This window comes from Mytilus galloprovincialis, chromosome 6 (assembly GCF_965363235.1).
Source record: "Mytilus galloprovincialis chromosome 6, xbMytGall1.hap1.1, whole genome shotgun sequence".
NCBI lineage: Eukaryota > Metazoa > Mollusca > Bivalvia > Mytilida > Mytilidae > Mytilus > Mytilus galloprovincialis.
The window spans coordinates 61,033,451-61,046,724 of NC_134843.1; the positions used below are offsets into that span (position 1 = coordinate 61,033,451).

General features: G+C 32.0%; 1 protein-coding gene across 12 annotated transcripts in view; it reads right to left on the reverse strand.

The window, feature by feature from the left end:
* Positions 1–13,274, reverse strand: part of LOC143080046 (nuclear receptor coactivator 5-like) — a 42,961-nt gene that overhangs the window by 8,351 nt on the left and 21,336 nt on the right. For 6 of the 12 annotated variants that reach the window (XM_076255697.1, XM_076255691.1, XM_076255698.1 and 3 more), the window contains 6 exons: positions 7,919–7,972; positions 7,430–7,531; positions 6,893–6,991; positions 6,229–6,378; positions 5,479–5,678; positions 553–861 (listed from right to left, as the gene is read on the reverse strand). In XM_076255697.1, the coding sequence (XP_076111812.1) occupies positions 553–861; positions 5,479–5,678; positions 6,229–6,378; positions 6,893–6,991; positions 7,430–7,531; positions 7,919–7,972 (914 nt within the window). The remainder of the gene's footprint in view (positions 1–552; positions 862–5,478; positions 5,679–6,228; positions 6,379–6,892; positions 6,992–7,429; positions 7,532–7,918; positions 7,973–13,274) is intronic. The other 6 variants (XM_076255700.1, XM_076255696.1, XM_076255699.1 and 3 more) reach the window with 4 other exon arrangements.

Consider the following 13,274-nt stretch of genomic DNA (forward strand, 5'->3'; position numbering starts at 1 on the left):
CCGTGGCGGCCATCTTGGTTGGATGGCCGGGTCACCAGACACATTTTTTTAACTAAATACCCCAAAAATGATTGTTGCCAAGTTTGGTTAAATTTGGCCCAGTAGTTTCAGAGGAGAAGATTTTTGTAAAAGATTACTAAGATTTACGAAAAATGGTTAAAAATTGACTATAAAGGGCAATAACTCCTTTCAGGTCAGGTGAGCTAAAAAAGAATCTTTTTGCAAGATTTTTCAATTTTCTTCTTTAAAATTATCTTTGTTTAGTCTCATCCAGGTTTGAAGCCAACTCGGTTGGTGTTTCAGAGATAACAAAAGGTGTCTTCTTTATGGTAAGTTTTGATGATTGATTTCAGAAATTCATGCTTGGTTTGAATTAGGAGTGATAAATATCACTACTATTTAGATTGACAAATAGTTACTTCAATGTTTAGAAATTCAATGAATTTTACAGGAATTTTACTTTCCATGAGCCAGAAATGGGCATAATGTGTTGCTTTCCTATTCCCTTAGACTTCTGTTTCCCATTAAAATACTAATAAACAAAATACTTACTGTCAGGATAAGAAGATTTAGGAGGGATACGACCCTCAGCCTCTAGAAGTACATTTCTTCTTTCGGTCAAATAAGTAATAACTTTGTCCAACTCCTCAATAGTTAGTTGTCTCTTGTCGGCCAATAGATTCAATAGGTAGAGTATGTCCTGTGAAGGTGGTACAAACGGAGGCGGAGCTCTTGCTGGCGCAGGTGTAACAGCGGCAGGTCTGGCAGCTGCTGTCTCTTTTTCACGTTTAGCGAGCTGATATGCATCAAAGCTTCTACCGATTAGAGTAATAGCATCATCTACTGGCATATTCCTATGTTCTGTGGATGAAATGGTACAAAAGGCAGGTCAGTAAAAGATAAACAATCTACATCACAATATTTTATTTCTATCCGACTGCCTCCATTGCTGAATCAGCAATTTTTTCAACAGAATTGTTTTAATTTATTTCAATCTGAATTCTATATATGTTCAGAAGATTTGTTTTGAATTTAAATAACTGAATAATTTTGAATACAACAATTTTCTTTTAGTCAGTGATGGTCTAGAAAACTTTATCGTAAAATAGAAGAAAAGTTATTAACAAATTCATTACCTTGTACTCCAAGTTTGTTTTGTATGTAAACACGAGTCGACTGTATAACAAGAAATTCTGTTCGGCACTTTTTTATTTTGCATAACACGCAGCTGTATTTGTATATTTTATGACTAACAGATGACATATTTTTCATTTTACATAACACGTATTTGTATTTACAATAATTAACAGACAGAATTTTTTTCATTTTACATTTAAGTGTATTTGAAGATACGTTGTATCTTTTAATTCAGTTATCTAGAATAATATTTAAACTTTGCAGCTCATATTATGATCTTACATTCAAAAAATTAGTTTATATAATTACAAAAACGTAAAGAAAACAGATTATTATCTATAAACCGATAATTCTGAATTTTATTTCAGTAATGTAAAACAGTTTTTAATATTTTCATCAAGCACACAAGTTACTGCTACGATCTTCCTAAAGTGCTCTGTACATCAGAAAATATTTTAGCAGTGCCAACTGAAAATTGATTAACTTAGTATATGTCCAGTTATATTTAAGACCTCAAGTTTATTTCTAAGGAAAACTAGGATTTTTTTTTAATGTTAAAGCATTTTTCTACAGATTTTTTGTCTATTTAATTATTTGGTATTAGACACAATACCATTCCGTTAGATTATACTTGATTACTACATATATATACCATCTGTAATGAAATCCTTGATATTTTAAATAACCTATTTAACTTAATGCAATTTATTAAGTTTATATACAGTTAGCTTTATAGTATCACTCAAGGGTCCGGAAACAGTCATATATGCCAGACATGACCGATTTGGAAACTCAAAAGTCCTAAATCATTTATTGGGATTTAGGTCAAATTTTATATTTCAACAGAAATAATTTCGGTCATTTCGTTGAGATTGAGTTTCAAATCGCCATTTTAAACATATTTTTGTTTTGTTATCGATTTTATGTAATTAAACTGCCACTCCAGTAAAGTGTTATAATCCTGAGGGCCCTCCTAATAGCTATATTAGTGCCTCGGGGAGCTATTGGCTAATGATCGCTAATCTTTTTACCTGTGTTTTTAATTCTCACCTGGCTATTAATCACAAGCTCCGGACTAATATTATAAAGAAATTAAAATTCAATACCAACTGTCTTCATTATTTAATTACTTTTCAGCTAAGACAATTGTCAATTATGATTTAAAATTAAATCAAAACTTGATTTAATTTACGCAGAAAAAAGTTTTTTTCACTACTAACACACGTGCTTTGTTTACTATGATACGCATGCCTAAAATTCTCTTCCGCAGATTTGACACTAAATCGTAAATTTAAAATGATTTCTTGCTAAATTAAGCAAGTGCAACTATTTTCATTAATATTCTTACACTATTAAAGGTAAAATATTAAAAAAAAAACGATGTTTTCCTGTGAATTTGATTTATAAACAAAACTAATCCCGGGAATAAGTCCGGAATTGTTCGTTTTAGTATTGTCGCATTACATCCGGTTTGAATTTCCACTTCAGAATCGAAAGAAACGTAAGCGATGACTGAGAAAATTACGATTTTGAGTCATTAAAATCATTTTATTCTTAAACTGTTGCCTTCCCTTAATTGCTCTTGATCGATTTTAGGAAAATGGTAGGATAAATCATGAAGTAAACACAATGCAACAGTTAAACAAGTTCGTTGATTCTTCGAGTAGGAGCATACTAATGCAGTCATGAGATTTTGACAATCTGTTTTTGAAAAGGGGCACCAACTTTTAAGTTATATGAAAATGACCGAAATTAGGTGAAAAAATTTCCGGATCCTTGGTATCACTCTATGTTCGCTTTTATATATCTAACATTTCTCTCTTAACTTTTTGTGTCTTATCCTATAGCTAAACAGAACCGTGCCATATGGTTACGAAAGCAATATCAAAGCAATCTTCATTCCCGATACTTATATATCAATTTATTTATATATTATATAATTGAATAATTTCTTGTTATACAGCAACTAACATCCAACAAACAAAAGCGCGTACATTTAAAACACAACACGTTTATTTTAAATATGCATCGAATATATTTATAAAATGATTTTATATGTCGATGCAACCGTTTTATCTAAAATCATTATTATGACATACATATATCTAACATTATAATATATTTCAAACTTTGTTTTCGGTATCAACAAATTTTTCAGAATTACATTTTTATCTATTTCACGACAATATATAATACATAGTACAATACCTTTTCATAATTTTAGTTCATGCATGACCTTGTTTTCGAAACCCAGATTTTATTTTAAATGTTTCCAGCATTATAATACAGTAAATAGTTACTTTAAGTAAAACACATGCAGAAGACCAAAGCGACAAAACTCTGTTATTTAATATAACACAGATTAACACCTTAAGCTTTACAATAAAGGTAATGTGAGAATTTATAGCTTTGAAGGCTATCCCCCATCACCGCTTTTTCAATTTCTTATGAAACAGATCCCAAATATACATGTTGTTATATTGTGATGTGTTTTTTTAACACGGTTCTGCTTTTCTCAAATACACGAACTTGCAGTATAATATTTTATGTCAAGTCTTACTGATGTTAATAAAGAATAATCTTTGTGGAAGGTATTGGCAATTTTTATTATTTCATATGTTTTCAAGCTTGCAGCTTGTTATTCGATGATCTTAGAGCAAGGTACTTTTTCAATTTTTTGTCTATTTATAATGTTTGTCCGTACACGCCCACCTTTCATGCCTTTTTAACCTGCATATATGACAAATAAATGAAGTTTTTTTTTTATAAGCCTTTGCAAGTTTTCTGTTATATAAGATAATGCATTAAAAAAATGGGTATTGAAATGAAATTTTTTTTTATCAATTCATAACTGTTTTTCAATTTTCATCAAATTATGGCAACAAAAAATGTTTAATTTGATGACGATTCACAATTAATTCTATATAAGCTGAAGTGAACATCATTTAATCAGATATGTGTTACATGTAATATTTCACAGTTCCTCATTCTCTTCTTATACTCGAATTCATTGACGATTTAATCTTCTCTGATAAATACACAGTTGTAAGAAGTCTAGATTTTCTATCATTTTAAGCAATTTTAAGATGTCACGATCATGACGATATTGAATCATATTAAAGTTATTGTAAGAAGTCTCGTTATTCTGCCAAATCGATGCAATTGTAATTGTAAGCAGTTACGATATTCTGCCATATTGACATAATTGTAAAAAGTCTCAATACTCTATCATATTTATGAAATTAGAGGTCACGATATTGTATCATATGCAAGTTATTGTAAGAAGTCTCAATATCCTGCCATATTGATACAATTGTAAGAAGTCCTGATATTCTATCGTATACACACATTTTTTAAGAAGTCACAATATTTTACCATATTCACGCAATCTTAAGATGTAACGATATTGTATCCTATTAAAGTTATTGTAAGCAGTAGCGATATTCTGCCATATTGACGTAATTGTAAAAAGACTCGATAATCTATCATATTTATGAAATTAGACGTCACGATATTGTATCATATGCAAGTTATTGTAAGAAGTCTCAATATCCTGCCATATTGATGCAATTGTAAGAAGTCCGGTATATTCTATCGTATACACTCAATTTTTAAGAAGTCCCAATATTCTACCATATTCACGCAATCGAAGAAGTCCGAATATTCTATTGTATACACCCAATTTTTAAGATGTCACAATAATCTACCATATTCACGCAATCAAAGAAGTCCGAATATTCTATTGTATACACCCAATTGTAAGAAGTCACAATATTCTGCCATATTCACGCAATTGTTCAAGTCTAGATCTTATATACAGGTATATATAATTGCTTATTTATTTGTTCCATAAAGCCGACATTTTATACATCCGGTAATGTAAAAAAAGAAGATGTGGTATGATTGCCAATAAGACAACTGTGTTCATTTTCAAATTCATTTGCATTTTGTATAATCAAGCGATTTCAGTTGGCAAAAGTGGAATCCCTCATTTTCTAACCATTATCATAAATTGCATTTACCAGTATCAAAACACGCATATAGCCTCTAACAGAAATATTAAAGAATTTTACTCTCAAAAACTGTTTTGTAGGTTAAACCTGTGTAATAGCAATCTCTCTTCATGTCAAAAACTGTTTTGTAGGTTAAACCTGTGTAATAGCAATCTCTCTTCATGTCAAAAACGTAATTCATTAAATTTCAGTGGCCAGTTATGAAAGAGTCAACTGTGAATCTAATGCAACATAACAATTTTAGTCCTAACCACTTAAAAAGGATTAAGCATTCTGCCTTCGTCAAGTTTCTATAATCACTCATTTTTCAGTCTAAATTCGTTCTTACCTTGTGGGGTTCCATGTAAAATATTGACTGTTAATGACTGATGAACTTCGTTTTGACTATTTACAACTATTGCAAACAGGCACAGTTTCTTGGCAGCATCTTCTACAACTTGAGGAATTGTTCGCTCTTCATTTATCAAGCTGATTGAACAAAACACATTTACAGCTTTCAATTTTCTTTCAACAAACTCTGCAAATTTCCTGAAATTAGGTGTAGAAAGTTCTTAAGAATAATATACTTTATTACATCTTATGGACTTTTATGGTTCTTAATTTCTTTTACTACACATTAATGAATTATCTCGTCAATATGAAATCCTTCAAATCAGTTTGAATTTTCTCTCTTCTCCAACAACAAGTGACATCACTGGTTAAAGGATGTTAAGTATAGATCTTGAAGTTAGGCTGTGGATACTTTATATTTTCACTTGCTGCTTTATTTTATCAACTAATGTATGTATCAAATATGTAAAAGCATTTATGTAAAATTGAGAAAGGAAATGGGCCTGGAAACTAAATGTTGAGAGATAGGAAGGGAATTTTGCATGTTGCTCATTTTTGGTGTATGTTAAATTAGTAAATAAGATTTTTCGAATTACTTTCATCCATTTTCCTAATAAATCTTTGTTATACATGTTAGATCTGATTTTTTCTATCTAATAATCTATAATTGTAATGTCATTTTCTAATGGGAAAAGGTGAGAAAAAAATCAGTAAAATGGTTATTAGAAAAAAGAATATAAATACATACATTAGTGAACTATTCAGTATAATAATTGAACAGTCTAGCGGTGGTGGAGGCTTTCTGACAACAGGAGCTTCATAAGCTGGTTCTCTGAAATATGGATCCCTGTAGGGGTCAGCATATGGGTCCCTTCTTGGAGGTGGTGGTGGGTATCGGCTTTAAAAAAAGTCACATTAAAATAAGTATAACATCCAATAAATCTGTAGAGAACTAGTCCAGTTGTTTTTATAGATGTTTTATCTCATGTATCAGTGCTTTTTAATGTAATGATATTACAAAGTTTTATTTTGTGTGAACACTGTTTATTTACTTCCTTGAAAAAAGGAATGTGCTGCTAATTGTGTGGTATTAATTTTTGTGAATTGCGTGGACTTCAATAACTGAATGAAATACAAATTTGTCTTTGAATTGTACATGAAAAGTGTGAAAATAATGGCTTTTAATAACAATTGATCAATGATTTTCCAATAAACCAAAAACTTTTGACTCAAAAATCCAAGTACTTTCTACAGCACTCAACATTTTCTTTCTTTAATCAGTCACTCTTCTTTTCTGCATTTATTTCAATTAATCATTTAAAAACATTGGAATTTTCAAACATAACGTCATAGACTCTCTTACTGCACCGTTTTCGGCTGGTTACCATATAAATGCAATGTAACAAAAGTACCTGTATGGATCCTCTCTATATCTGTCATAATAAGGATCATCTGGGAGTGGTGGTCTCCTGTAAGGGTCAGCATATGGGTCATCTCTCCTGTAAATAGCACTAGATAAAAACAAGGAAACAACCACATTACAACACAGAAAAAATAAATTCTTATTCCTTTTGATTCCATTGCTTAGCTGCTCATTTGGCCAGAACTAAAATATAACATTAGATGTTGGATCTGTCAGATCATCTGATCAAAGCTTTTGATAATTTTCATCTATCAAATAAGCACAAGTCACTTTATCTTAAACTGTGATCTTTGAAGTGTATCCTTATAATGTATTCATAATCATTTCAATTAAATGATGTTTACAGCATAGCTTATGAAAATAATCCTCACATATTTTATGAAATACATGCAATAGAATTATTTTATTTACTCAATGTAAATAGGACTGTAATAGGGGAGACAATACCATTTAGCAAGTAAAACAAACTGTCCCCGTTACATTAATTCTAATGTCTAATGTCCATTTTTTTACTAACTTAACATACCGTGGAGGTGGTGCATCCCTGTAGGGGTCTCTGTATCTGTCATCATATGGATCTGCTCTTAGAGGGGATCTCTCTCTTCCTTCCGGGGGTGGAGGAGGATATCTGTTGAAACCAAATGATATTACTATGGTTTGAATAATAACACCTTCTCAATGGTCAAAATACTTTTATATCCAACAAAATGAGGGATAATTATTCATTTTTCATACTTTCCTATTGTAATTTTCTTTCAAACATTAAATATTCATTGATTTTTTTTGATTTTTTTTTCATCTTAGAAAGAAAATGGAGCCACAAATTTCATTTGAATAGCAAATATTTTTATACTTTAATTTATATACCAGATATCTCCAAGAAATGAATTGTTAAAAGCACTAATTTATGAAAACATCAAATAGTGTAATCTATGTACAAATCAATTCTTTGCATCCCTCATTTCGAAGATGGATATAACTTTTGTGTAGAACATAATTTGATTTTAACACTTGCCTGTCTCTATCTCCTCTATCAGATGAGCCAGACCTGGCTGGAGGAGGTGGAAATCTGAATTGATAATTTTATCACAATTACAACACCAGATCTACCTTGCTTTTATTTTAGGCAGAGCAATATCATAAAAATCTCAACGATACATTCATGAAGAAAATTTAAAGAGAAGTAAAAATGTAGCAAGAACAGTTTTTTCAAGCAGTTCTTTAATACCTTTGAATATTTTTTTACAAACAAGATAATAAGTGAACATTGAATTCTTCTACAACTCCATTTTTTTTAATTATTGGGTTATATGTATGTTATGCAAAAAGAAGGTTGATGTTTGGCAAGAAAAATAAATTATACTATCTCAAGGATTTCATTTTAACCCTTTCCTCCATGGATTTTTTTTCCTTCACATACTTGATTCGCATAAGATTTTTTCACTAAAAACAAGAATGTGTCCAAAGTACATGGACGCCCCACTCGCACTATCCTTTTCCATGTTCCATGGACCGTGAAATTGGGTAATTATCTAATTTGACATTAAAATTAGAAAGATCATATCATAAGCAACAAGTGTACTAAGTTTCAAGTTGATTGGACTTCAGCTTCATCAACCAGATGCTCCGCAGGGCGCAGCTTTATACGACCGCAGAGGTTGAACCCTTAAAGGTTGGGGCAAGTATGGACACAACATTCAAGCTGGATTCAGCTCTAGATTTGGATTGTGATTAAATAGTTGACACAGCATAGGTTTCTGACACAGAATGAATGTGGTCTAATGAACTTAAAATACTTTTTTTTCCTTTTAGCAATTCACTATGCTGTTGAATATTAATCCTCTCAAAAAAATGTTTGAAGAAATTTTCTTTTTATTTATGAAATCTGAAATGAGAAAAATTTAACCCCCCCCCCCCCCCATTTTTTTTTTCACATCCCCCTTTCCCTTTTTCCAAAACTGATCTCAATTCAAATTTCTAATGGAGTTTGCAACAATAACTACTCATTTAAATACATCATAAACAAGAAATAATTGTAACAGGATGCTGTTACGAAGTCTCCCAAACAAAGCTCCTAGAATTTTTCATTCCCATGGTTGCCTGACATTGGTCAAGGTCAAGTACACATTGGTTTGGTTTAGTAAAGTGATATGCATATGTGATGCCTTGGGGATTGACACTGTGTCATTAAAATCTTCTTGAAATTATGAACATGAATATATATGTGTTAGCGGTAAGAGTCTTGACCTTTTACAAAAGGTGGGTTGATTCCCAGAGGTCTGGCCTTTTTTTTTCATTTGATTTGTTGTTTTGTTGCTACCCCTATAATTTTTCCCATTTTAGCTGTTAGATCTCACTTGCTAATAAAGGATTTAATGACAATGAAAATTTGAAAAGATTGTGTTTTGAAACAAGTTTTTTTTACTCTTATTTTGCTAATCTAGATAAAGGTCATTGTTGAAAACCTTCGGTATGATTGATTTTTTTTTAATTTTTGGGAACTGTCTCATTTGCACTAAAGTTTATAAATCTTACCATTTTATGTAAAAAAATTCACTTTAATCAAAATAAATCTGTACAACATCATGAAAACTATAATATATAGGAATAACTGTACATGTTGGACATTTGCCAAAGTTCTTCACAAAGGTTAAGTCCAGACAGCTGCCAGATTCTGTAGTCATCTGTTGCACTATCTGTTTGTAGCCATACTTTGTGAAGAGTTGAAGAATTTTTGAATTTAACTGAAACACATTGTCATTGAAATCTCCCATTATTGCAACTGCCAAATTTTCTTTATTACCGGTATCTACTTCATCTAGTAGATGAACTAAGTTATGACAGAACAGTTGTAGAGGATAAACTGGAGGTCTATAAATATTGATGAGAACAAGTTTGGATGGTTTTTCAATCTGGATAGCAACATATTCTATATTTACAGCTGAGTATTTTTTTTTAGAAAAATGTACATCCTTGTGAACTAGTGTGGCAACTCCTCCTCGTTCAGCTGTAGCTAGTGTGCTGTATGGTGAGGTTGATGATGTGTATGCTTCTGATCTTGATTTAGAACATAGTAAAAAGTCTGGTAATAATGATGGTGGTAAATAAGTTTCCTTCTTTAACCATGTTTCATTAAAGCAAATAATATCTGCTTGTTTCATAACTGTTGCCTGTGTTATGTCTTCTTTGTGTGGTAGAAGTCCCTCTGTATTGTGAAAGGTAACAGTCAATAAGTGTTCAACTGAAGGTTCAGTTGCAGCTTTTGATAGAGGGAAGGGTTCCATTGAATCAAGAGCTATTGTTATATCCTCTGAGGCATAAATTACTTTAGGATCAAAGTCTATAATGTGCATACCTTTTAGTGATGAAACTCTGCTAAGTGCTACATATGCCATTCCTGGTGCAAATGTTCTTTTTAGAGACACAACAATTTCTTTTACTGTCATTCCCTGAACCTTATGGATAGTTGCTGCCCATCCAAGTCTGAGTGGTAGTTGTTTTCTTGTTACATTCTTCCCATGTAAAACTTCTTCAACTGGAGATATTCGTACAGAATCTTTTGGTAAAGATTTTGTTAGTGCCAAATTTGAAATATGTTTTTTACCACTTTCAGGGTGGTCAAATTTAACATAAACTGCTCTTATTTCATCATTTTGACTTTTCTCTATGCCTGTTATGCTTCCAAATGCACCATTTACTAAACCATCAGTAGTGTCTATGTTACGAATCAACATAATTCTAGCACAAAGTCCTAGTTCAATGACATCTTGTAAGTCTTCTGATGTATATGTAGAATAAGGTTCATCTTTTTGTGATAATTGTCCTGTTAAAGAGTTTTTGAAGAAATCCTTTGCCTTTGAATTTACAGTCTGCTTACATACATCTTTGATCATGTGTTCATTATGTGAATTTACTTCTTTATTTGTTGGGAAGATATGTAAAACATTTGCTGAACTCTCTGGAATTTTTGACACAGATACAGATGACAAAACTGTCAAATCATCTTCGGAGAATGGCTGGCCCTTAATGTGTGTTCTAATTCTGTTTAGTAATAGCGCAAATTGTTGGTCATCTTTCTGTCGCATGATCTCTGTCAGGATAACAATTTTGAAGACAGGATTCCAAAGATCAAGGAAAACAGAACTGATGTCTCTATACAACGGTGAAGCTCGGACAGGGGGTAGTTGATAAAAGTCTCCAACAGCAAGTATAGCTATGTTTCCAAAATATGTTTTTGTCTGTTTAATTTGGGATAATCTGCCATGAATGTATGACAGGAGTTTATGGTCGACCATTGAAATTTCATCAATAACAAGTATGCGAACACTTTCATATTTTGCTCGAAGACTATTCACGAGACTCTCTCCTAAAGGTTTGTAAGGAAGTTTGATAGCTTTGTTTATTGCAAATGCAGAGTGTATTGTAGATCCTTCAATGTTAAATGCAGCCGTTCCTGTGGGTGCAGTAAGTAGGACAGATGTTGCATCAGGAGTGCTAGCTGATTTTGAAAGTATTCTGTTAGCTTCGTGGTATATACAACGAACCAAATGTGTCTTTCCAGTGCCTGCTCCTCCAGTGAGAAAAAGATGGAATGGTTCAGGTTCTTTGTGAAGCGTTACTTCAATACACCATTTCCTGATTTCATAATAAATTTCTTGTTGTTTTTTATTTAGTTGTCTGACAGAACTTCTTATTTCGTTTACAGTTGTTTTAGGTTTTTTGAGCTCAACCAATTGGCTTGGATTACTAGAATGTGATTTTTCACTTACAAATGTGTCAAACTCTGGTAGATCTTCATTTTCTTCAGTGATTTTGACAGGTTTTTCCATTTCTATCTCTAACCTCTCTGCTTCTGCCTCTGGTGCTATTTGTGCCCAAGCATCTTGTTGAATGTTTCCTTGCTGCAAATCTTCCCATGCTTTTTCTAATTCTTCAGGATCCGTTTCATACCTTTCTCTGTTATCATTAACTATATCTAGCACCTTAAATCCATTTGGTAAAATCCCTATTTTCACAAAGTCCTCATATCTTAGATACAATTGTGGTTTAATGTCTGCACTTCTATGGGGTAAATACAACTGAAGTAAAGAAAGATAGAATTCTTCTGGTGCTTTTTTCCTGTTAAATCTTGGATATCTGTTGATATTTTCCTTTCCCTTACATTTTTGTTTTACAAATCCTAAATTATTTTGCATTTCATAGACAAGACTTGCTTTGGATGATTTTGGTTTTTGAGAAATTGGATAAATATTGTACAATGAACAAAAGTCTGCTAAACAAAGGTCGTCAAATTGAGATGAACATGGACGTTCATAGTATTTTTCAAAGATTGTTGTCATCCAAATATTTTCATCATCATCCTTTCTAGATCTTATTATATTGATAGGTAGACTCATTTTCAAAGGGTTACTACCTGTAGGTATAAAAATGACATTTCTGGAGCAGTCCTTCAACTTGAAGCTGCAAACTCTGTAGACTGCTTCTTGAGCTGAAACCTCTCTATTGTTCATATAAACTTGTCCAATTTGTTTCATTGTGTTTGCTGAATCCTGGTTACCTTTAACAGCCTCTTGCTTAGCATTTAGAAGTAGTTCACTCATCTCCCCTTCTGATTTACTGATGTAAGACAAGATGTAAGCAACACATGAGTATACATCAGTAACAAATTGGATATCAATATTGGCATTCCAAGCTGATAAAAGATACTGATTGTAATTGTTCACCCATAGGTCTGAAAGGTTCCTCTTATGGTGTATCACATTTTTAGTTGTCACGGTTTGAAGACATTGTTTATATTTGGAATAAGTTGTACTTGCCATTGTGAAAATATCTTTTAATGTGAGTTCAGATAAAGAATCATATGAAGTGATCACAGCCCATACATCTTTTAGTACCTGCTTGGCAGATCTTATTGGCTTACAGCTGTCATCAAGCTCTTCTGCTGTTGAAGGTGCCTTCAGTGTTGAGCTGTCTTTCTTTTCAAGTTCATCTGTTTCAATTCTTGCAATAAATGTATTACATATTGGAGGTCTAGGAAAGTTAAACCTGCATGTATTTGAATGTTTCTTGCAAGATTTTGTATGACTTCTACTATGCATTTGTACTGATGTAACAATTTCATAAAGTTTGGGATTTTTGTCTTTATCAGGTAACCGACAGGTTATGTGTTGGTCAACAAATTTGCAAATATCTTTATCACTGTCTTCATTTAGTTTAGGTGCACCATCAATCCATACCAAACAATGAATATGGGGAGATCCTCGTTGTTGAAACTCGGTTCTAAAGAAGAAATCAACAATCTTTCCTATTGGCTGTGCTGGTGACATCAAAATATCAGTGAATAAAGCTTTCACTCTGTGATCAAATAATCT